This window comes from Planococcus citri, chromosome 1 (genome assembly GCF_950023065.1).
Source record: "Planococcus citri chromosome 1, ihPlaCitr1.1, whole genome shotgun sequence".
NCBI lineage: Eukaryota > Metazoa > Arthropoda > Insecta > Hemiptera > Pseudococcidae > Planococcus > Planococcus citri.
In genome coordinates this window covers 19,178,792-19,202,555 of record NC_088677.1, presented here as the reverse complement: position 1 = coordinate 19,202,555, position 23,764 = coordinate 19,178,792, and the positions used below count along the sequence as shown (strand labels likewise).

The 23,764-nt window shown below is 36.3% G+C and overlaps 2 protein-coding genes across 2 annotated transcripts; one reads left to right on the top strand and one right to left on the bottom strand.

The window, feature by feature from the left end:
- Nucleotides 1–1,668: 1,668 nt before the first annotated feature.
- Nucleotides 1,669–3,892, top strand: LOC135849709 (tubulin monoglutamylase TTLL4-like). The gene is made up of 2 exons (XM_065370249.1): nt 1,669–2,961; nt 3,218–3,892. The coding sequence occupies exons 1-2, from the start codon at nt 1,847–1,849 to the stop codon at nt 3,834–3,836; spliced, it is 1,734 nt and encodes a 577-aa protein (XP_065226321.1). The 5' UTR covers nt 1,669–1,846; the 3' UTR covers nt 3,837–3,892.
- A 5,704-nt stretch (nt 3,893–9,596) lies between these two features.
- LOC135849708 (non-lysosomal glucosylceramidase-like) lies at nt 9,597–23,622 on the bottom strand. Its single transcript, XM_065370248.1, has 16 exons — nt 23,367–23,622; nt 23,207–23,295; nt 22,946–23,126; nt 22,689–22,854; nt 22,516–22,615; nt 22,311–22,429; nt 22,103–22,214; nt 21,779–21,914; nt 21,541–21,666; nt 21,085–21,204; nt 20,750–20,994; nt 20,410–20,668; nt 20,171–20,313; nt 19,978–20,084; nt 10,786–10,977; nt 9,597–10,708 (listed from the first exon to the last, which is right to left on the bottom strand). The coding sequence occupies exons 1-16, from the start codon at nt 23,504–23,506 to the stop codon at nt 10,523–10,525; spliced, it is 2,421 nt and encodes an 806-aa protein (XP_065226320.1). The 5' UTR covers nt 23,507–23,622; the 3' UTR covers nt 9,597–10,522.
- Nucleotides 23,623–23,764: the final 142 nt, after the last annotated feature.

Sequence of the window (23,764 nt, the reverse complement as noted above, 5' to 3'; positions counted from 1 at the left end):
TGTTTGCAAATGAAAATTGACAATTTAAAACGTGAACACGATTCACGGTAGACCCGAAAATATTTTGACCAAAGTTTCACACTGCAACTAGTCTGCCAACCTCGCAAGAGGTCATTAACCTTTGTCAATCTACGTTTTTCGGCTATATATCGCCGAAATTAAGGTCGGAGATGAGTGATTGAACTAAAATTTGACCCAGAAAGATTAAATCTAGGATATTATCCTATTTTCAACCTGCCAAATCGATTAGAAACCGTTTCAAACCATTTTTAGCAGTTCTGGAGCCTCCAGCAGATTTTTGAAACTTGAAATTTCCACAAAATTTCGTCAAAAGCAGTTGGAAAGCTAAAATTCATTCCGTAAACTAATTTCAACACGCTAGGGAGTCGACTGCAAGTCGATTTTAAGTCGTTTTGGAGCCTCCAGTGACTTTTTGGAAAGTACTGGAGCCTCCAGCAGGCATATCAATGCCCGAAATTTCCATAAAAATTTACCAAACAGAGTTGGAAATGCAATACGCTATCAAGCCGACTGCAGGTTGGTTCAAGTCATTTTCGAGCCTCCAGCGACTTTTCGAAAATTCCTAGAGCCTCCAACAGATTTTAGAAACTCAAAATTTTATAAAAAACAGTTGGAAAGCTAAAATTCACTCTGTAAACTAATTTTAATACACTATGAAGTCGACTACTACCGGTAGATTGCAAGTCGTTTTGGAGCCTCCAGCGACTTTTTGGAAATTACCGGAGCCTCCAGTAGATTTTTCAATGCTCAAAAATTTCCATAACTGAAATGCACGTCGGGGCATGCCACTGACCCCAGCTTGGGACCTGTGCGATCTAAGACCAGGTAGGTGGTATCGAGGCGACACATGGCCATACTAACTGTCAGTACGCGTTTACGTTAATAAAGTTGCCTATCTCGTCCGCCGCAGATGCACTTTTGTTCCTCGGATACGTGTAGGTTAATAAATTTGCCTAACTAGTCCGCCGTAAATACAAATAAATTGTGCAGTGTGCAGCTTCGATTCTGCTTTGGTGCTTTGTATCAAAGTATAAAACGTTCGATATTCACGATTTATTGTCAAAATTCATTATCAAGGAAAACGGAATTCAAAATGATTTACAAAAGATTTTCTTTCCAAATTACGAAATTTCAAATCAAAATTTCTTGGAGCTTGCATGACCTCCGAATTACGAAGTTTTTAATTATTTTTTGTAATTTGCGTAGCCTCTGAACAATTGAAAATAGAATCAATTTTCGAAGCTCGAATGGTCTTTCAATTATGAAATTTTAAATAGATTTTTGAAGCTTGCATGACCCGAAAATCACCAAATTTCAAATCAATTTCGGGAGTTTGCTTGGCCTCGAAATTATGAAATTTCGAATTTATTTCGGAATTCGCATTGGTCTCTACACTGCGCAAAAAAATTTTTTTTTGGAGTTTACAAGACCTTCAAATTACAAATTTTTAAATTGGATCTTGAAGCTCGTATGACCTTAAAATTACAAAATTTCAAAATAATTTCTGGAGTTTGCATGGCCTCTTATGTTCACCTTTATTTTAAAATAGGTACTTGTATTAATTTGTAACTTTTTGAAACGACTTTGAGAAAAATTTTGAAAACCAAAGGCTATATAGATACCTTCTTCAGTAAAGTAAGTCAAAACTGTAATTCACTCGGATTTTGGTTTTTATGCTAAGTATTTCTCATTTACCTAGTGCCACCGGAATGAGCATGTTTGAGCGAATCCATCTACGCCCATGGAACTGGGAATGTACCCAGGCGTATAAATTCGAATCGGTAGGTAGCTCACACGTTGTTACTTATTAAAATTACCATAGAATATGGTTTTTTCCTCCCTCATCATCGGATCGTCGACGGTAATTGAAACAGTTTTTACGCCTGCAACTTTCGGTAGCCGAGTTTTCCATGCTAAATACCAAAACCCTCGGACCAAATTGAAAAATGCCGCACCTGATATGTTAGACTTTGATATAGACTTTTTGGATGAAAAAAAACAATTCGAACATCCCGGCATAAGACACAGTCTTTTTCCGAACGTACCTCCTTACATACGTTTCTCATACGCGCCCATTAAACCGTTTCCATTACCGATTCAGTCTCTGATACGATGGAAAAATAGCTCGATAACGCCCGAAATCGTTCGTCGAGTCGTCCGAAGCACCGGATTCCGCTTACTCGACGAATGCCGATGTTGGAGCGGCCTATGGGGAAACCAAATGCGAAACACCGATTACCCGAAGCTGCACGAGCATCAGAAATTCAATCATTTTCCCAGCACGTACCACATCGGAAGGAAAGACTCGCTGTGGAAGAACATCAAGCAAATGAAACAGAGATACGGTGATAGGAAATTCGACATCGCACCCCCTTCGTTCGTCCTGCCCGAAGAAAAGAAAGCGTTTCGTATACAATGGGAAAACGGCGCCAAAGATCAGTGCTATATTTTGAAACCTCCGGCGAGCTATCGTGGCGAAGGCATTAAAATCGTCAGCAAACTAAAACAAATACCGAAGAATGAAAATTACGTTGCGCAGAAATATATTCACGATCCTTACTTGATCAACGATACTAAATTCGATATGAGACTGTACATCTTGATCACGTCGATCGATCCTCTTCGAGTGTATTTGTACGATAACGGTTTGGCTAGATTCGCCTCCGTTAAGTACTCGTTCAATTTTCGAAACTTGGATAACCATTTTATGCACTTGACCAATTACAGTATCAACAAGGAGAACAAGAAATACCAAGCTAATTCCGACGTGCATGCTCGAAAAGGTCATAAATGGACTTTAAACACGTTATGGAAGTACCTGGACGAACAGAACATCGATACTGGTAAGCTGAAAGAAGATCTCATCGAGCTAGTCGTTAAAACAATGATCAGCGTCGAAGAACCGATTAGTAAATCTGCCAGTCAGAATTTAAAATCCAGGTACGTAATTATTTCTCAGCCATCTTATCAATTTTTTTTCTCTTTTATGATCATCGAAAAGGCAACACTGTTCTGCAAAAAGTTATACCTACTAGTCAGATTTTTTACCATCTTTTAGTAATCTTTTGATCTTTAGTGACTGATCGAAACCATTTTCAATCAAAGTTTACAAATCGTCTCATTCTATAGCATTAATTCTAAACTAATTATCAAATTTTTCAACGTCAATAATCTTGTGTTTTTCAATCGGTTCCAGGTACAATGCCTTCGAACTGTTCGGTTTCGACGTGCTACTAGACAAGAACCTAAAACCGTGGCTCCTCGAAGTAAACATTTCACCATCGCTGCATTCGTCGTCAAAACTCGACATAGCTGTAAAAGTGCCATTAGTTCTAAACGTTCTAAACATCGTCGGATTCCATATCCCAGTCAGCAAGAAATACTCGGAAAAAGAAGTAGCTTTAGATCTAGGCGCACGTACCAACGATCGAATCTGGTTAGACAGTCGAATTTACTCGATGACCGTTTCGAATCACGAAAAATACAAACATTACTCGTTCGCCGAACCCAAGCGACGAAACGATTACCTCAACAAGATTCTGGAAGACTTGACACCCGAAGATGTCAGAATACTGATCGCGTACGAAGACGAACTAACGCAGATCGGATCGTTCATCAAAGTATTCCCGACGCCGGATAGTCACAAGTATTTTAAATATTTCAAAAAAGTAAGCTATTATAATTTACTACTCGACGCTTGGGAAACGAAATATCATATAGATCGAGAAGAAGGCAGGAATCTGCTAAAAACCTATTGCGAAAAAGAGCAACATTTGAAAGTTACACGTGTTAATAGCGCGCCGCATGTTTTTTAACCAGATATAAATTTGTTTGTACTTTGGTATAGCGAATAAATTTGTTAATATGGTGATTTTGTTTACGTTGGTCGGTTTGGTTGAAGTTTATTTTCAGTCTACTTGTTCGAAAATGAATCAAATGTTTAGGAACTTATTGTTACATTGCAGATTATCAACATGAATAAGTAGGTAGGTACCTGCCGAAATTGTAGGTGAATCTACAGTTCGCATAATCATAATAACTACACAAATACACCAAAATAATTTTTTGATAGAAATTTTCAATAATTCAATTTTTTTTCCTATTAATGTGCATACATCTTGGTGAAAACAAAATGCTTACCTATATACATCAATAAGTAAATAATTTTCGAAAGTACACTCTTTTTTCATTCTTTTCAACTGGCTACAGTGCATTTTCAGCAATACAGTTGCAAAGCTTTTCCTTTTGCTGAAATCTTTTAAGTCTTTCTTTCTGCCAATCTCACCTAGGTAATTATTGTGAAAATTGCCGAATAGTAGGTCTAGGTTGTTTCTTGCTAGAATAATTGTCGTTCTATCGCAAAAAATTCCAAAAAGTCTTCATTTTTTTCTGAATTAAATATTGCCTATGAGTTCCTTTTTTTTTTTGGCAAACAGTGTGATATAGTGGGGATAGGATTAATCGGTGATAAGGAGAAATAGATATGAATTACTCGTAACCTATTCAAGATAGCTAATAATTACTCCATAGGCGGGGAATAATTACGCGATGCCTAGCTAGCTCAGAAGGGCTGATTTTTCCTAACTGCACTATACAAGTGATGCAAATCCCAGAAATTATTTTGAAATTTTGTAAAAGGTCATACGAGATTCAAAAATCAATTTAAAATTTCATAATTGAAAGACCATTCGAGCTTCGAAAATTGATTCTATTTTCAATTGTTCAGAGGCTACGCAAATTACAAAAAATAATTAAAAACTTCGTAGTTCGGAGGTCATGCAAGCTCCAAGAAATTGATTTGAAATTTCGTAATTTGGAAAGAAAATCTTTTGTAAATCATTTTGAATTCCGTTTTCCTTGATAATGAATTTTGATAATAAATCGTGAATATCGAACGTTTTGTATGTACTCTGATACAAAGCACCAAAGCAGAATCGAAGCTGAACACTACGCAGTAAATTTTATTGTATTTACGGCGGACTAGTTAGGCAAATTTATTAACATACACGCATACCGGCAGTCTATACATGTATCCGAGGAACAAAAGTGCATCTGCGGCGGACTAGATAGGCAACTTTATTAACGTAAACGCGTACTGACAGTATGGCCATGTGTCGCCTCAGCACCACCTACCTAGTCTTAGATCGCACAGGTAGCAAGCTGGGGCCAGTGGCATGCCCCGACGTGGATTTCAGAGGTCATTGACCAGTCATCTCGTCGCTAGAACCTCAACAACGCCTCGACCACGCAGAATCGTGACTTTTTCAAGCTCTTTAATTAATTTGTAAGATTTTCATGTGCTTAAAACCGGTGTTTGTGACAGACACTGTTTGAAACCAGTGTTTGTGACAGACACTGATTGAAACCAGTGTTTGTGACAGATACTGTTTAAAACCAGTGTTTGTGACGGACACTGCTCAAAACCAGTTTAAAACCAGTGTTTGTGACAGACACTGTTTAAAACCAGTGTTTGTGACAGATACTGTTTACAACCAGTGTTTGTGACAGACACTGATTGAAACCAGTGTTTATGACAGAGATCATTTAAAACCTAAACCAGTGTTTGTGACAGGCACTGTTTAAAACCAGTGTTCATGACAGACACTGTTTGAAACCAGTGTTTGCGACAGACACTGTTTAAAACCAGTGTTTGTGACAAACACTGTTTAAAACCAGTGTTTGTGACAGACACTGTTTAAAACCAGTGTTTGTGACAGACACTGTTTAAAACCAGTGTTTGTGACACACACTGTTTAAAACCAGTGTTTGTGACAGACACTGCTCAAAACCAGTTTAAAACCAGTGTTTGTGACAGACAAGACAGACACTGCCTAAAACCAGTGTTCATGACAGACACTGTTTGAAACCAGTGTTTGTGACAGACACTGTTTAAAACCAGTGTTTGTGACAGACACTGTTTAAAACCAGTGTTTGTGACACACACTGTTTAAAACTCGTGTTTGTGACAGATACTGTTTAAAACCAGTGTTTGTGACAGACACTGTTTAAAACTCCTGTTTGTGACAGATACTGTTTAAAACCAGTGTTTGTGACAGACACTGCTCAAAACCAGTTTAAAACCAGTTTTTGTGACAGACAAGACAGACACTGCCTAAAACCAGTGTTCATGACAGACACTGTTTGAAACCAGTGTTTGTGACAGACACTGATTGAAACCAGTGTTTATGACAGAGATCATTTAAAAAATAAACCAGTGTTTGTGACAGACACTGTTTAAAACCAGTGTTCATGACAGACACTGTTTGAAACCAGTGTTTGTGACAGACACTGTTTAAAACCAGTGTTTGTGACAGACACTGTTTAAAACCAGTGTTTGTGACAGACACTGTTTAAAACCAGTGTTTGTGACAAACACTGTTTAAAACCAGTGTTTGTGACAGACACTGTTTAAAACCAGTGTTTGTGACAGACACTGTTTGAAACCAGTGTTTGTGACAGATACTGTTTAAAACCAGTGTTTGTGACAGACACTGCTCAAAACCAGTTTAAAACCAGTGTTTGTGACAGACAAGACAGACACTGCCTAAAACCAGTGTTCATGACAGACACTGTTTGAAACCAGTGTTTGTGACAGACACTGTTTAAAACCAGTGTTTGTGACAGACACTGTGCTCAAAACCAGTTTAAAACCAGTTTTTGTGACAGACAAGACAGACACTGCCTAAAACCAGTGTTCATGACAGACACTGTTTGAAACCAGTGTTTGTGACAGACACTGATTGAAACCAGTGTTTATGACAGAGATCATTTAAAAAATAAACCAGTGTTTGTGACAGACACTGTTTAAAACCAGTGTTCATGACAGACACTGTTTGAAACCAGTGTTTGTGACAGACACTGTTTGAAACCCGTGTTTGTGACAGACACTGTTTAAAACCCGTGTTTGTGACAGACACGGTTCAAGGCCAGTTTAAAACCAGTGTTCGTGACAGACACTGTTTAAATTTATACCTATTTGTAATGTGTCGATAATAGTACAGTCATTTTAGCAAAATTTTTAGTCGAACCTCGGAAAAATTAGGGGAAAGCTGAATTTCACATTATTTGTTCAGATTGGTCTCTAAAACAACCCATCAAAAGTTGCACCCCGCAACTTGCCGGCTACCACCGCAAGAGGTCATTAACCTTTGCCGTTATAGGTTTTTTGGCTGCATCGCGGACATGAAGGGTCTGAGAGGAAACATGTTCAATCAAAAATTGTTCTACGCTTTTGCTACCAGCATGACCAGTTCAGCATTTCCCAAAATGGCGACTTCACCCTTACTAAGGAGGGGGTAAAGGTTGTCAATTTTCTGAAAATTGTGTTTACAAATGAAACTTGACAATTTAAAACGTGAACTTGATTCACTGTAGACCCGGAAATATTTTGACCAAAGTTGCACACTACAACTAGCCTGCCACCCCGCAAGAGGTCATTAACCTTTGTCAATCTACGTTTTTCGGCTATAACGCCGATATGAAGGGTGGTCGGAGGGAAAAAAGTGATTGAACTAAGATTATTCTACGTTGAATTTCCTATAAGCATGATCAATTTAGTTAGAATATATTTTTCGATTTTCGGTGAATTTAAAAAAATCAAATTTTGGCCAAAAATGAAATAAAAAAATCAAAATTTTATCAAACAAACCTAGAAAGCTAAAATTTGGGATATACGCTATTTTCGACCTGCCAAATCGATTGGAAACGATTTCAAACCATTTTGAGCAATTCTGGAGCCTCCAGCACATTTTTGAAACTTGAGAATCCCACAGAATTTCATCAAATGAAGTTGGGAAGCGGAAATTGACGCTGCAATCCAATTTATACACACTATTAAGTCGACTGCTGGTGGGTTTGAGTCGTTTTGTGGCCACCAGCGACTTTTTGAAAATTCTTGGCGCCTCCAGTAGGAGTTGAAAAGCTAAAAGTCATTCTGTAAACTAATTTTAATACACAATGAAGTTCACTGCAAGTACATTTCAAGTTGTTTTGTAGACATCAGCGAGTTTTTGGAAATTACTAGAGCCTCCAGTAAATTTTTGAAACTTGCAATTTCTACAAAATTTCATCAAATGGAATTGGAAAGTCGAAAGTTGATTCGGATCAGAGTTGGCGCGATTCGAATCGCGCGAAAGAATCGAGAAAGAATCCGATTCTCACGATTCGAATCGGATTCGAATCGCGGTTCTTCAAGTCGAAAGAATCGGAAAACGCAGGAATCCGATTCCCTTTTATAGAGAATCGCACCTTCTCGATTCCCTGCGATTCCTTGCAGGTATTATTCACGTGTTGAAACAGTAAAATGCACTGTTTTTAATGGCTTTTAGTGATGCATTTGCATTTTGTAGTTTGAGACTGGTGACATTTTTTTAAAGATTGGCTGTTGTGTGATAATATTGCAAATCAGTGATTCTATGCAGTGAAAGAATCGCGCAATGCAAGAATCGGATTCTCTTTAATGGAGAATCGCGCCCTCGCGATTCTCTGCAATTCCCTACTCACAGCCACAAACGAAAGAATAGAACATGAAAAATGATCATATACCTAGTTGGGGAAATTACTGATTTCATTTAAAATTCATTTGTCAAGTCCTGAAGTTGAAAAAAATTAGTATTTGGGAATCGGAATCGGAGGGAATCGAGAACCGCTAAAGAATCGGATTCAGAACCGGATTCACTCTGTGAAAGAATCGAGAGTGGAGAATCCCGATTCTCTCAGGTATGGGAATCGTAATTCAGGAATCCGATTCTGACGAACCGAGGAATCGCGCCAACTCTGATTCGGATAGATTTTGTGACATTTTTTGATAAACAGAAGTTTATAAAAATCTGCTGGAGGCTCCAAAACGGATTGAAACTGCCTGCGATCCACCTCAGAACAATGTCAAAAATGGGGTGTCTCTGTTTGGTAAAATTTTATGGAAACTTTTGAGCATTTGATCATTGAAAAATCTACTGGAGACTCCGGTAATTTCCAAAAAGTAACTGGAGGCTCCGAAACGACTTGAAATCTTCCTGTATTCAACTTCATAGTGTATTAAAATTAGTTCGCAGAGTGAATTTTAGCTTTCCAACTGCTTTTTATGAAATTTTAAGTTTCTGAAATCTGTTCGAGGCTCTAGGAATTTTTGAAATGTCTGCTGGAGGCTCCAGTAATTTCCAAAAAGTCACTGGAGGCTCCAAAACGACTGAAAATCTACTTGCAGTCGACTCCCTAGCGTGTTGAAATTAGTTTACTGAATGAATTTTAGCTTTCCAACTGCTTTTGATGAAAGTGCGATCTAAGACCAGATAGGTGCTGTCGAGGCGACACATGGCCATACTAACTGTCAGTACGCGTTTACGTTAATAAATTTGCCTAACTAGTCCGCCGTAAATACACCTAAATTTACTGTGCAGCTTCTATTCTGCTTTGTCGAGTGAAATCAAAGTACAAAACGTTCGATATTCACGATTTATTATCAAAATTCATTATCAAGGAAAACGGAATTCAAAATGATTTACAAATCATGTACAAAAAATTTCATGGATCAGTATTAACAGAAACAAAATAAACGATAAATTACTTCGAATGAATTATCAAAGAAAACTTTATTTTGTGATCCCAAATTTGTAAATAAACATTGAACTAGAAATATTCTGCTCGCTGAGAAGAGAAAATAAGGCTCAACGTACGAAAAGTTATCAAAGATTTCATTATTCATATATTCATAATATCTAGACCTACTCTTTCGAAAGAGAAAGGAGATTTCAAAGTACGAAAAGCTATTAAAATTTCATCATTCGTGTGACATATTTACTAACTAGACAAATTGTTTACTATGGTATTTTGTAATTTGCAATTAGTGATTTCGTAGGCCTATTGTACTGCCCTCGAAATGATTTGTAAACTGTCGCCAGCGGTTAAAAAACATCAAGTTCAATAACTCATTCAGTACTTTTTGGTTTGTATAATCAGTATAATCATAATAAAACTACATTTTTCATCACAATTGACATTGACAATTTCTCACTTAAATGCTTAAAATCGAGGAAAAAATAAATGTAACATTCGAATAAAATAAAAAAGGAATAGAAATGTAGGATAATAAAATAAACGATATGCAAATTCTACGGTAAAAAACAAACAATTTAACTACTTCAATCTATGGATTATCGATTTAAAGTACGAGAAACAAATGGTAAATTACACTCAAACACACACGATTGCTGTGATAATCAATCACTGATGAAACACTCGAACGCCAACATTACAATATCGATTCATAGGTAGGTATATATTTCTAATAACAAAATACTGAACATACTTTAAAATGCTGACGATAACAAAACATGTAAAAATAAAAACGAAAGAAACAAAAATATCACTACGAAAGCGTAAACGTGAAATCAAAAATGAAATCGCAACAACAAAACCGATTACTTTCTCGTTGAAAAAAAAATCATAATTCACTATACACAATCCGAGCATTAGAAGAGATCATCCGTTGACTGTAAATTATCTACTCGTTTTTCTCTTTTTGTAATGCTTTCTGAATAGACCAGATACTCAAAGGTCTCATGTAGCCAACCGATCGAATGTATCTGTTTTCATATAACGCTTCCGGCGTTTCGAACCCCATTCCTATTCTATTGTATACAGTTTCGTATACTCCTTTGGCAGTATGTAATCCTTCTTCTTTCATACCCTGTGCATTAAAGAATCATTTTTATAGCTAACGAGTCGAAATCTGAATATTTCGTAACGAAAATTACAAAATTTTACCATGAAAATTAAATGCGAAGCTACACCGTATGTTACTCCAGTCCATACTTCTTGACTTTGAACCGAGCTTTTATCGACGAGACCATTCGGTAGCATTCCGTTCACAGCTCCACTTTCGCCATTTTTGAATCGTTTCACGTTGTTTTCGTAGATGGTGCGTAGAGCTTTACGAACATTCTCCGTTGGTAATATCTGCAATCAGAGGAATGAGTTATTTGAAGGATGGCAATCTGTAGGAGAAGGAATAGTAAATTGTCAGAGGAGACAAAGAAGTTAATGAAATGAAGAAGAGAGATGAAGACAAGACTCTGGGATACAGCAGATAGAGTACATAGAAACTTGCAAAACTGTGAGAAAAATGATAAGACAGGACATCAGAAAATACAACACAACACGGATAATAGAGACAATTGAAAAGAACAGCAGCATGAACGTCCTCTGAGGTGAACTGAAAATTAGAAATAGACTGATTATGGGAATGAAAGATGAGACTGGAACTCAATGATGACACTCTGCACGTCTGCAGCCTCAACACCAGGCTTGTTGACCAAAAAAAAAAATTTCCGGTTAAGGTTATGGTTAAAAATTTAACATGAAATTCAAAATTTAGGTTAAAGGTTACAGTTAAGGTTATTCATTTTTCAAAGTTACAGTTAAGGTTCAGGTTAAGGTTATTGGTGGTAATTTATGCAGTTGAGGTTAAAATTTTGGTTAATGATTAAAATTACAGTTGAAAATTTGAAAATTTCTAAAAATTTTCTCTGAGTTTGACATTTTTAAGTTTAAAAATTGAATTACTGGTATAACATTCAAATTCAAAATTTAACAATTTTTTTAAGAAACAACCCTGCTCAACACTCTCAAATACCATCCACCCTCTCAGTTCCACCATTCACACAACAAGAGATAAAGAAGAATCTAAAGCAAATCAAAAACAAAAATCACCAGGAAAAGATGGAGTTATAACAGAAATTATAAAACTGGGTGGAGATGAAATAAACGAATACCTGACAGTGCTATTTAACCAGTGCCTAGAAGAAGGAAAAATCCCGGATGAATGGAATGATGCTGAAGTGGTTTTGATTCATAAAAAAGGAGACAAAGCTGATATAAAAAACTATCGTCCAATAAGCCTACTTTCTAGACGTGTGCACCATTAGGAAATTGCACGGTGGTGGTATGAGGTCAATTTTTATCAGTGCAGTGGCATTTTAACAGCATGTGCCAAAATTCATTCCAGTTCTAAATTAATGGCGGCGAGAACATGGCGTATGATGAGTCTGATGAAATATTTAGCCTACTACCCGATTGGCAAATTTCTGGTGATATCTGACTGCTCATTTCTGCAGTCAGAAATTGCCGTTTTGACAGTCAGATTCGCAGTCTGACTACAATCAACCAATCAGAAACAAGTATTTTTTTGATATTCTAAGATGGCAATGGCAATGACTTGTCAGAAGACTTGAGTGGAGTCAGATCCACACTCAGAACCACAGTCAGATATTGCCGTTTTGGCAGTCAGAAAATACAGTCTGACTGATATGTACACTGTACAGGGTTGAAAAAAAACAGACATGTTTAAAACAGGGTTTCAAACAGCCCAAAAAAATTGAAGTGTTTAAAACTTTTAAAATGTTTTAAACTTTGTTTTTTTTTGAAATGGAAAAAAAACATGTTTTTTTTCTATTTTTCTCATGAAATTCTCAATTTTTTACAATGACAGTCACATTTAAAAATCATTTGATAACCAATATAAAAATGATGAACAGAAATTTCAATCGTTGGCAGAAAGAACACTACATGATGAATAAAATTTAAACAACAAAAGTAAGACTTTTGAGATTTGAGTTTTGACTACCTATTCATTTTGCTTATTTATTCAAAATTTTGTTTAAAACGTGTTTTAAACATGATTTAAACACTGTTTTAAACAACGAATTGATGGAACTGTTTTTTAACATTTCTTTAAAACCAAAAAAAAAATGTTTTTTTTTTGTCAACTCTGGATATGTAGTCATATCCCTACTCAGATGCACTGTCTAAAAAATGCTGTTTTGCCAACTGGGTAAACCCATAGTTTTGCCTATAAATAATTAAAAGGAGTAGAATTATTACGCGTGACAAGGCGAAATATTGAAAAAAACTATGACACATGTCGATTTTATTCACGCTATATTTTGAAAATTATCAATTAACCGTACGTTTCGGCACTCTCGTTGCCTTCTTCAGCGGTAGAAACAAGACTGAATGTATAACACAATTACGCAAGTACAGAACATAAATGAAACGCAGTACATAGATAAAAAGATGAATGAGACTAGAAAAGACAGGAAAATTCCACACCACCTCAACCTATAACCAGACGATAAATTTCGTTAAAATTAGACAAATCAGTCCTGAAATTGATCGCATTTTTGGCCTGATTGATGAAAATACATTCGAGAATTCGTCTTTTTAGGGTGTTTTTTTCAAAAGCCAAAATTTTAGTATTGTCAAAATCAAAATTATGCCCTGTCATTTTCGAATGTTCGCACAGAGCAGTAGATGTTTTTGAATTACGTACATCGTATTTGTGCCTGTAAAGACGATTCGATAGGTAGGTACCTGTCTCGCCAATATATACGCTATCACATTGACTACATTTTATAGAATAAACCACATTACTACATTTGAGTTTTTCATTGGTATCTTTGAGTTTAGAGTAAAATTTAAATTTATTACTATTGCAATTTTTGGCAGCAATTCTGGTGGAATCACTATTCACTATGTGTTTAATTCTGTTGAAGTACCTACCTATATATGGTATGGAGAAATATTTAATGCTAGGTTTATCAATAATATTGTCAACATTAGGAGTATTCTGATTAAAATTATAGTAACCATATTCGAAAAGTTGTTTAGCTACAATTTTAGGGAAATTGTTATCCTTAAGAATATTCAGAAACTGAGCCTTAATATCAGCATGAAATTTAGAAGATGTGAGTCTCAACATACGATTGAGGAGATTTTTAGCTGTGTTAAGTTTGTAATGTTTAGGTTGAAACGACAGATAATTAATCATACGATGAGATTTCGTGGGTTTTCTGTAATACTTAGTAGAAAATTTATTGTCTTCCAGGTTTTTGTAGACAGTGAAATCCAAAAAATTGATACAATTATTTTGCTCAGTTTCTAATGTAAATTTAACACGAGTATGTATAGAGTTTAAGAAATCTGAGACAGAGTTAATTTCATTTTCCTTAATAATCATAAAACTATCATCAACATATTTGGTACAGTATTTAATAGTATGCTGATTAAAAACATTGCATAGCTTAATGAAAATGTCATCCAGTACGAATTCAGCTAATATAGGTGACAGTGGGCTTCCCATAGGTAGGCCATCAATTTGGAGGTAGAAATTGTTTTTAAAACTGAAGTAGCTGCCTTCATAGCATAATTCGACAAGAGTAAGGAACTGAGCTTCTGTGAGGTCACATAATTTCGAAATATCCATCCATCTGGTTTTTATGGATTCCACAACCAAGGTCTTCGGAACAGAAGTAAAAAGAGACACAACATCAAATGATACCAGCTTCTCTGCTGGATCAAATGTCAAATTTTTGAGCATTTCAATGACTTCGTCGGAATTTTTACAATTCAAATTCGGATCTCGTACCTGTTTTAATATTTCAGCGAGGAATTTAGCAAGATTGTAGGTAGGCGAGTCGTTAAATGCTACTATGGGTCGCAAAGGCACATCAGGTTTGTGAATTTTAGGTAAACCATAAATTTTTGGCGCAATAGCATTCGTAGTAGTTAATAGTTTCCTTTGATTATCGCTGATGAATCCTCCCTTTTTTAATTCACTGGCCAATTTCGTGATTTTCCTTTGAATACGTTCAGAGGGGTCTTTGTTGGTCAATTTGTAGGTCTCTGTGTCGTTGATGAGTGAATTCATTTTTTCCTCATATTCGGTTTGCTTCATAACTACACATTTTGACGACTTGTCTGCTTCCAGAATGCATAAACCAGTATGATTTTTAAAAAACTCTTGTGTAATAATTGAACATTCCGTCAAATAGGCATGAAAAATACTGTGATTCGTAGGTAGTTTGTAGTATTTTTTAATTAGGTCGGTAACCTTATGCTTTTCTTCCTCATTTCCTGTTGCTCTTGTTTTACGAAAAAAATATTCGATGTCAGTGATCATACGTTCCTTTTTGATACGAACACTTTCAAAAGTAAATTTTGGTCCAAAATGTAACAAATATTCAGAGCTACTTCAGTTTTAAAAACAATTTCTACCTCCAAATTGATGGCCTACCTATGGGAAGCCCACTGTCACCTATATTAGCTGAATTCGTACTGGATGACATTTTCATTAAGCTATGCAATGTTTTTAATCAGCATACTATTAAATACTGTACCAAATATGTTGATGATAGTTTTATGATTATTAAGGAAAATGAAATTAACTCTGTCTCAGATTTCTTAAACTCTATACATACTCGTGTTAAATTTACATTAGAAACTGAGCAAAATAATTGTATCAATTTTTTGGATTTCACTGTCTACAAAAACCTGGAAGACAATAAATTTTCTACTAAGTATTACAGAAAACCCACGAAATCTCATCGTATGATTAATTATCTGTCGTTTCAACCTAAACATTACAAACTTAACACAGCTAAAAATCTCCTCAATCGTATGTTGAGACTCACATCTTCTAAATTTCATGCTGATATTAAGGCTCAGTTTCTGAATATTCTTAAGGATAACAATTTCCCTAAAATTGTAGCTAAACAACTTTTCGAATATGGTTACTATAATTTTAATCAGAATACTCCTAATGTTGACAATATTATTGATAAACCTAGCATTAAATATTTCTCCATACCATATATAGGTAGGTACTTCAACAGAATTAAACACATAGTGAATAGTGATTCCACCAGAATTGCTGCCAAAAATTGCAATAGTAATAAATTTAAATTTTACTCTAAACTCAAAGATACCAATGAAAAACTCAAATGTAGTAATGTGGTTTATTCTATAAAATGTAGTCAATGTGATAGCGTATATATTGGCGAGACAGGTACCTACCTATCGAATCGTCTTTACAGGCACAAATACGATGTACGTAATTCAAAAACATCTACTGCTCTGTGCGAACATTCGAAAATGACAGGGCATAATTTTGATTTTGACAATACTAAAATTTTGGCTTTTGAAAAAAACACCCTAAAAAGACGAATTCTCGAATGTATTTTTATCAATCAGGCCAAAAATGCGATCAATTTCAGGACTGATTTGTCTAATTTTAACGAAATTTATCGTCTGGTTATAGGTTGAGGTGGTGTGGAATTTTCCTGTCTTTTCTAGTCTCATTCATATTTTTATCTATGTACTGCGTTTCATCTATGTTCTGTACTTGCGTAATTGTGTTATACATTCAGTCTTGTTTCTACCGCTGAAGAAGGCAACGAGAGTGCCGAAACGTACGGTTAATTGATAATTTTCAAAATATAGCGTGAATAAAATCGACATGTGTCATAGTTTTTTTCCTATAAATAATTGGGAAAATTTGGTAACAGAGGTTTTGAGGGCCCCACTTCTATCTTTGATCACTATTTGACCCAAAATCCAAAAACATTAAAGGGACTTCAATTGGAGAGAATTGAAAATTTTTTTTAAAAATTTAACATTTGTACCAAAATGTAGGGTTTCAAGGGCTCAAAGATCATTTTTAAAGACCATTCTCCTCGCTGTTTCACACCAATAAGATATTGACGCGTCAAAATTTGATTTTGAATTATCAGTGGCGGCACACATGTCTACTACTTTTCAATATGTACAAACTTTTCACAAGGATAATTACCACAAGGCTGACAGAAAAGCTTGATAAAGCCGAACCAAATGAACAAGCAGGATTCCATAAGGGAAGAAGCACAATTAACCATATTCATGTTATGCGCCAGATCATTAAAAAAACCAACAAATTTAGAATGCCCCTATGTTTAGCATTCATTGATTTTGAAAAAGCACAGGACTCTTTGAAGATCAGGGATGGAAGAACAAGGAATTTTGTTCTTGTTGGAAGAACAAGGAATTTTGTTCTTCGTTCTTTTGTTCCTGAAATTAATTACGACATGTTCGTTCTTTCATTTGTTCTCAAAACTCATATGAAACTTCATTTGTTCGTTTGTTCTTTCGTTTGTTCTCAAAACTCATATATGAAACTTCATTCGTTCGTTCATTCTTTCCTTGAAAAATTTTTTGGTTCTCCGTTCCCAGTGTTCTTGTTCTCGTAACTTTTGACTTTTTACTTTTTTCTCAAGTTTTGACCCAAAACATACCAAAATTATCAAAAAATGAATAAAAAACTGAAAAAACACTAAAAACAGAGTGAAAAAAAGAAGAACGGGAACAAGATAATTTTGTTTTTCAAAGACAATAGTATATTACACCATAAGGGGCGAAAGTGGACGTTTTAACGACGAGTATTGTTCACTGAGCGAGCCGAAGGCGAGTGAAGTGGACGAGTTTACTGAACGAACCGAAGGTGAGAGAAGTAACTGCTACCGAACGAGCGAAGCGAGTGAGGTAGCAAAATTTACTCGTCGTTAAAAAGTTCACTCTCACACCTTATAATGTAAGATATTTTACATTACGAATTATAAGAAAGTATACGCATTCGTCGCTGCTAGTATGTGGGGACCATGGTATTCAGTTGAGTCTTGAGTCTCTGCAGAATGCAGAGTATAATATTGTGCAAGTTATTAATTTTAATTACATGGGTAATGAAATATGTAAGATAAATAAATCGTTATTCAAACAAAATTCGAACAAACACAGCACATGCACATGACGAAAGAACTGACCATAACCACACACTTTTGACTTCACAAACAACAAAATAATTCAATGCTTGATTAACGCAAAACCCAGAAAAATCTCAATAATCTCATAACAATGTGTTACTCATGTAAGCCTACTCGCGTTTGTTATCTTTTCGATAGGTTTCGGCTTGTGTTTGGTTAACGCGGGTGGAAAACTTCTGTACGTGTTTAGTTGACGCGGGTCGAAAGTGCCGGGATGAAAAGAGGGCTTTTCGCCCCGCATAGAAGGGGCGAAAGTGTGTACTTTCTTATCATGAGTAATGTAAATAAAAATTTCCGTTCTTTGTTCTCAATGTTCTTCACTGAGATTTTTCTAGGTGTTCGTTCTTTCGTTCTTTCAAAAATTGGTTGTTCTTTTGTTCTTCGTTCCTGTTTGTACTTCCATCCCTGTTGAAAATGGTGTCTAATGATGACAGCTCTTGAAAAGATTGGAATTTGGAATTGATCCTGCTTACCTACGGGGTTGCCCCTATATGTGATCGAGTATATCTACAGAAATGCCATAGCTTCTATTACAGGCAATGGAGAAACAGCAAAAATACCTCTCAAAAAGGGAATAAGACAGGGAGATGCCCTTTCACCTAAATTGTTCACAGCCACACACTATAACAGCATCAGAGATATATGTGACACGATGCAACAAAATCGACCTTCGAGCCTAAAAACAAGTTTTTGAGTTATAGGGGGGGGGGGGGGGGTTAAAAGTTTTCAGTCCAGTTCTGCTTGTTTAGTGGAAGCACTTGGTGTTCTAATCACATTTTCTCCGGCTAAACTGAGCTAAACATAGTCTTGGATAACGTTTCTTGCCTGTTTTGTGTGAATATCACTGGGTAAAATGGTTATTTACATTGATACTGGCGGCTCAGTCATGATTGCACTCATTTTTTCAATTTTTTTTTTTTTCATTATTTTAATTTTGAAATCGATCTAGAGGCGAAACAAAGCGTTCTACGAGTAAAATACATCAAAGAAAGTTGTAGAGAATTAAATTTCCAAAAACCTATAAGAAGTTTATTTTTCTCCAAAATGCATAGTTTTTCCATTTTTCTCAAAAAACAAAAACCTCATGATGATTACCATAAAATTTCTGTTTTTTGAGAATTATGGAAAAACTATGCATTTTGGAGAAAAATAAACCTCTTATAGGTTTTTGGAAATGTAATTCTCTACAACTTTGCTTAATGTATTTTTCTCCTAGAATGCTATGTTTCGCCTCCAGGTCGATTCAAAAGTTGAAATAATGAAAAAATCAAAAAAATTAGCACACTTCTGACTGGATTACCATGTATATGGAGCTATACAAATCATAGGGACTTCTGGGTGGTTTTAAATGATTTTTGAATGTCCGAGTACCAAAAATCCGTCAAAAAGTGAAAAATAATTTTTTAGGTCCGAAGGTCGATTTTGTCCCATCACATCACATATTATGGGGAGAAGGAGGGCTGAAGATCTCTGGAGAAAAATTGACCCATTTGCTATATGCTGATGATGTGGTGCTGATAGCACAGTAAGTACATATATGGATGAACTTTGGGGAATGCTGGACAAGGTGAGAGATGCATGTCTAGAAGTAGGACTGAAAATTAATAAAGAGAAGACCAAGACTATGTGCAATGGGTTTGTAACTGATAAAAAATGTGTCCAGCTGGAGGATGATGAAATTGAAATGGTTGATGGATTTGTGTACCAGGGCCAAGATATGACAATGAATAACGATTTCAACAGAGAGATATCCAGGAGAATAAAGGCATCATGGGCAGCATACTCGAGGCTGCAAGGAATAATCAGAGAGAAGTCAATACCAATATGTCTGAGAAGGAAGGTAGCCAATCAATGCATCATCCCAGTGGCCTCATATGCTAGTGAGATATAGGCATTGACGAAGAAGCTGGAAGTTTGAATTGTCAAGATTCAGAGGTGTATGGAGCGATCAATGCTGGGGATAACACTGGGAGACAAATGGACAGTGGAGAAAATTCGGGAGACCACAGGGATGACTGACATTATGGAGACAGCTATGCGGAGTAAGTGGCGCTGGTCTGGCCATGTTGCCTGAAGTGGGGGGGGGGGGTCAGCGATTTTTTTGAGTGGTAAAGCCTACTCAGTGGAGACCAGACAGAAAACGGGCACTGGGAAGACCAAAACGGAGATGGGAAGATGAGATACGGACATATGATGGAGAATGGAGGAGTACAGCCCAAAATCAGAGCTTGTGGAAAGAAGTTGGGGAAGGCCTTCATCCAGCAGTAGATTGAGAAAAAGGGCTAAAATGAAGAAGAAAAAGATTTTGGAAGCTGATTTATAAACTTACCGGTTCCGTAATTCCGCTCGCTTGTAAGTACCACATTCCGCATAATTGATCGGCCATTATTGCTTTGGCGTCTTCTGCCTGGCTCGAATCGAAATCATAGTAATTTCCTGGAGAGATGATAAAAAATATGTATCATAGAGACGATGATTTAGTTTTTTTTTTTTTTTAAATAATTGATCTATTGAAAACTCACCATTCCATAATTTTTTATTGTATACGGATTTAGCTTGCGCCAATATTGATGTGAATTTCTCCTTGGTACCTTTATCGTCAAGAGTCGCAGCCATTTCTACAGTAACACGTAATGCTGCCAGCCATAATCCTCCGCAATACGCACTGCACGATCATCGAATATTAGATTAATTAATCAGGATCGAAGAAAAAAAACCTGCGGCGAATCAATCAGTAGTTCAGATTCAGTGATTCACTCACCTAACACCACTCATTGTCCAAGCATCATAGGTCTGATCTGGGAATCCGCCGTTTTCGATCATACCATCGTTATCTGAATCCCATTTGAGGCAACAGTTCATGATAAGTTTCACCTGAGGCCACATATCCTTCAGGTAAATGTCGTCGTTTGTATAAACGTAGTCTCGATAACATTGCAAGACAAATTTCAAATTCAAATCTTTCCAGTCGGCGACGTCGTGTACTGGGTACGAGTTGATTCGTATGAAAGGTTCTTCCTCTGCGGATGAATTTCAACATTTTCGTTAATTTTTTCACAGAACCCATTCAAGTTAGCATTTATGAAGACCTCGTTTCTCACCAGGATCGCCGATATCGTGAGGAATACAATTAGCCTCCTTCCTATGTCCTATGTGTCCGTTGAACAAGAACCACCGCCAGGAATCATCCGCAACGGTGACAGCGTCGCGAAAATCGTACTGGACTCCGAGTTGTAATTTAGGCCATAAATCTGCCAAAGCGAACGAAGCGTAGAAATGTACATCGTACGTGTTGTACATACGATATTCGTGACCTTCGAGGTAAGCAAATCTTCCAAATTCTTTTCTGCGAATAATTCGAATTAGTAATCGTTCGATCGGATGACCGAAACATTGTTGGTTTAAATCTTCAAAGCGAGATGAGAAGATGAATTACCTCACATCTGTGACCTGTAATTTATTTTCGTCCGTGTCTGCGTTAACCCAAATCGTGCCACCGTCTGATATGAAATACAGTTCGTTGAATATGGCGCTTTTATACCAATCTGGTAGTGAACTGTGGAAGCAAACAGAAAGGAAGAATGAATTGAAATTGCCATTTTCTGAAAAATAATTAATACATTAACCGTACAAACATTTTTGAAATTTCCTTCGTGTTCGGAAAAAAATCTTCCCTCCCCCCCCCCCAAAAGCCCAAACAAGATGAGTACTCTCTTCCACTCTTGCAAATAACCAACCGAACCGCAGCATAAATCGATTGGTCATTAAAATATTCATTTCAACTCATCGACGACAGCAGCTTACTCACTCGTAGCTTCGTCATCAATCGATATCCTCAATAGTAAAATTTCAAACACTCGGTTAATTTTCGTCGATACACTCGAATACATACCTCTCGTTTAGTACAGGATTCTGCCAATTATCGATGTCTTTTTCCCATTGCGAATAATGCGTTAATGCGTAATGACACATTATTATTCCGGCCGCGTCGTCGTTGCCGAAATACTTTGTGTAATATCTGCAATCGAGAACGAACGTTCCAAACGGAAGAATTAATTTCGCACACGCTACGAATGGCTAATTGTAATCTACTACGTCACACCAGCTTATCAAAGTTAATCGTGTATTACCGTTCATAAGTGGCCAGCTTATTACGAAATTGTATATAAGGCATGTGCCATACTACAGCAAATTCCAAATTTTTCTCCGTATCCACGGGGACATTTATTTGAGCACATACAGCGCCGGCAATATCACCGAAGTATTCTAGATTAAAAAACGAAATAATAGAATGAGTTAGATTCGACGTATTCACTTCGTATTTGTGGAACCGATCTATCGAATACCTTTTTGTCCTTCTTCTGAAGGCGAAAAATATCGAAAAAAAAATATCGAATTAATACTCTGATCCTACGAGGAATACGAGTCGGATTAATTCTGATATAAATACTCACGTATATGAGAAGCTAATTTTCCAGAAAAGCCGCCTTTTTCTCTTAATTTATCCCATAACGTTACGCCAGATCCTTTGGGATTGAAACACGAACTAGTAACGTTGACATCAGGCTGTAAAAATAATCGAGCGTCGATATGGCAAACTGAATTTAAAAATGATAGTAGGAATCGTACAGGATAAAAACCTGGCCAATTTCACATTCTTACATCTTCTTTAACACCAATAACGTAGGTACATTTAGACGAGTTTATTTTATTAAAGATTTCGACTCCGGTTACTTTGCTGTCATCGCTGTCGTACGTGAAACTACCACATTCGTTGGCTCCTGTGTGATTCATGAACAGAATATTTCAGAATTAGTATATCTACGAATTGAAAACTTCAATCAGCTAATGTGATTTTGTCGTTTACCTTTGTAGCCTTTCATACAAAATGTTATCGATACTTTGAGATCTTCGGAATTGAAATTTCGAACCGTCCAGATCAATACTCCTCCTGGTAAGCAGCTATCCTATACAGTGATCGATTCAATGTTTAGTTCAGTTACCGAAGAATTTGTTAACGATGTAAAACAATCTACCAACTTTATAATTATGAGGTATCACAGGTGAGACTTGTCTACAAATAAGTTCAATTTTACATTCAGGAATGTAGTATTTAGTCCAGGAACGCGGATAGAGAGCTGTGTATTCGGCATTTTCACCAGGAAAATTCCATTTCCAATAACTCAAGGCACCCGATTGAGGACCACTGTGAAATATAAAATATACTCGGTGAATATTGAATATTGATAATGAATTTGAATACGAAATAATGAAACTATCTTGACGATATGAAGTACCTGCTGGTTGATAAGACGTTCTGATAGATGGTAACCTCTTTTGAATTACGTACAGTAACGATGAACTGATCGGCGTCTATAATATCGTATTCGTATATACCAGGTTTCATTTGTAATCTACAAAATTCTCCTTTGAATCCACGTCCGATAGTGCCACCACCTATACCTCCTAACGGTACACCTGTTGAAAGAAGAATTTACCTCTCTGTTAAATACACGATCTGTGGGTATTAGAAGGAGACGAGTTGAGTTTCATCTTACCGTAAATCTGCTTAGGAACGATAGTAAATATGTAATCCATGACCGGTTTCCGACGATGAAAATAACACCAGAATTGATACAGGAGATACCTGCGAATAATGGAATTTTACTAAACTGTACGTATGGTGACCGGAGACGATAAGAAATCATTAAAACGTACCTGATTATTAGACGAATCAAAGAGAATACGATTCTGAACGATGGGGTGAAATTCTGATCCCGTTTTTCGGGAAAAACATGGTTCAGTTTCACTTTCCAGCCGAATGAAGGAATGGAATTTGATGATTTTGATGTACTCATCGCTGGATTAATGCGAAAAAATAAAATTCTTCACCTAACGCGTAACACTTCACGAATACTACAAATATAAATGATAACTGCAAAATATTTTTATCTATTTTGCTTTCGCAGAGCTATCACAGAGCTTTTTTTCAATGATATTAGCGTAAGAAAAAACTGGATAGTTTCCAGGTACCGAGGCGGCGAGGTGCAACCTGGCGCTACCTATTCGAAAGTGCTGAAACTGCTGAATTCATTTTTGAGTTTTGAACTTTTGAC

What these genes read in the sequence shown, in the direction of transcription:
- LOC135849709 (XM_065370249.1), top strand. Translation starts at nt 1,847, where the DNA reads ATGGTTTTTTCCTCCCTCATCATCGGATCGTCGACGGTAATTGAAACA. An exon ending in AGTCAGAATTTAAAATCCAG is followed by an intron (nt 2,962 to 3,217) that starts GTACGTAATTAT and finishes AATCGGTTCCAG; the next exon opens with GTACAATGCCTTCGAACTGT.
- LOC135849708 (XM_065370248.1), bottom strand. Translation starts at nt 23,506, where the DNA reads ATGAGTACATCAAAATCATCAAATTCCATTCCTTCATTCGGCTGGAAA. An exon ending in TTACAGGTCACAGATGTGAG is followed by an intron (nt 20,995 to 21,084) that starts GTAATTCATCTT and finishes AATTATTCGCAG; the next exon opens with AAAAGAATTTGGAAGATTTG. An exon ending in CAATAAAAAATTATGGAATG is followed by an intron (nt 20,085 to 20,170) that starts GTGAGTTTTCAA and finishes TCATCTCTCCAG; the next exon opens with GAAATTACTATGATTTCGAT.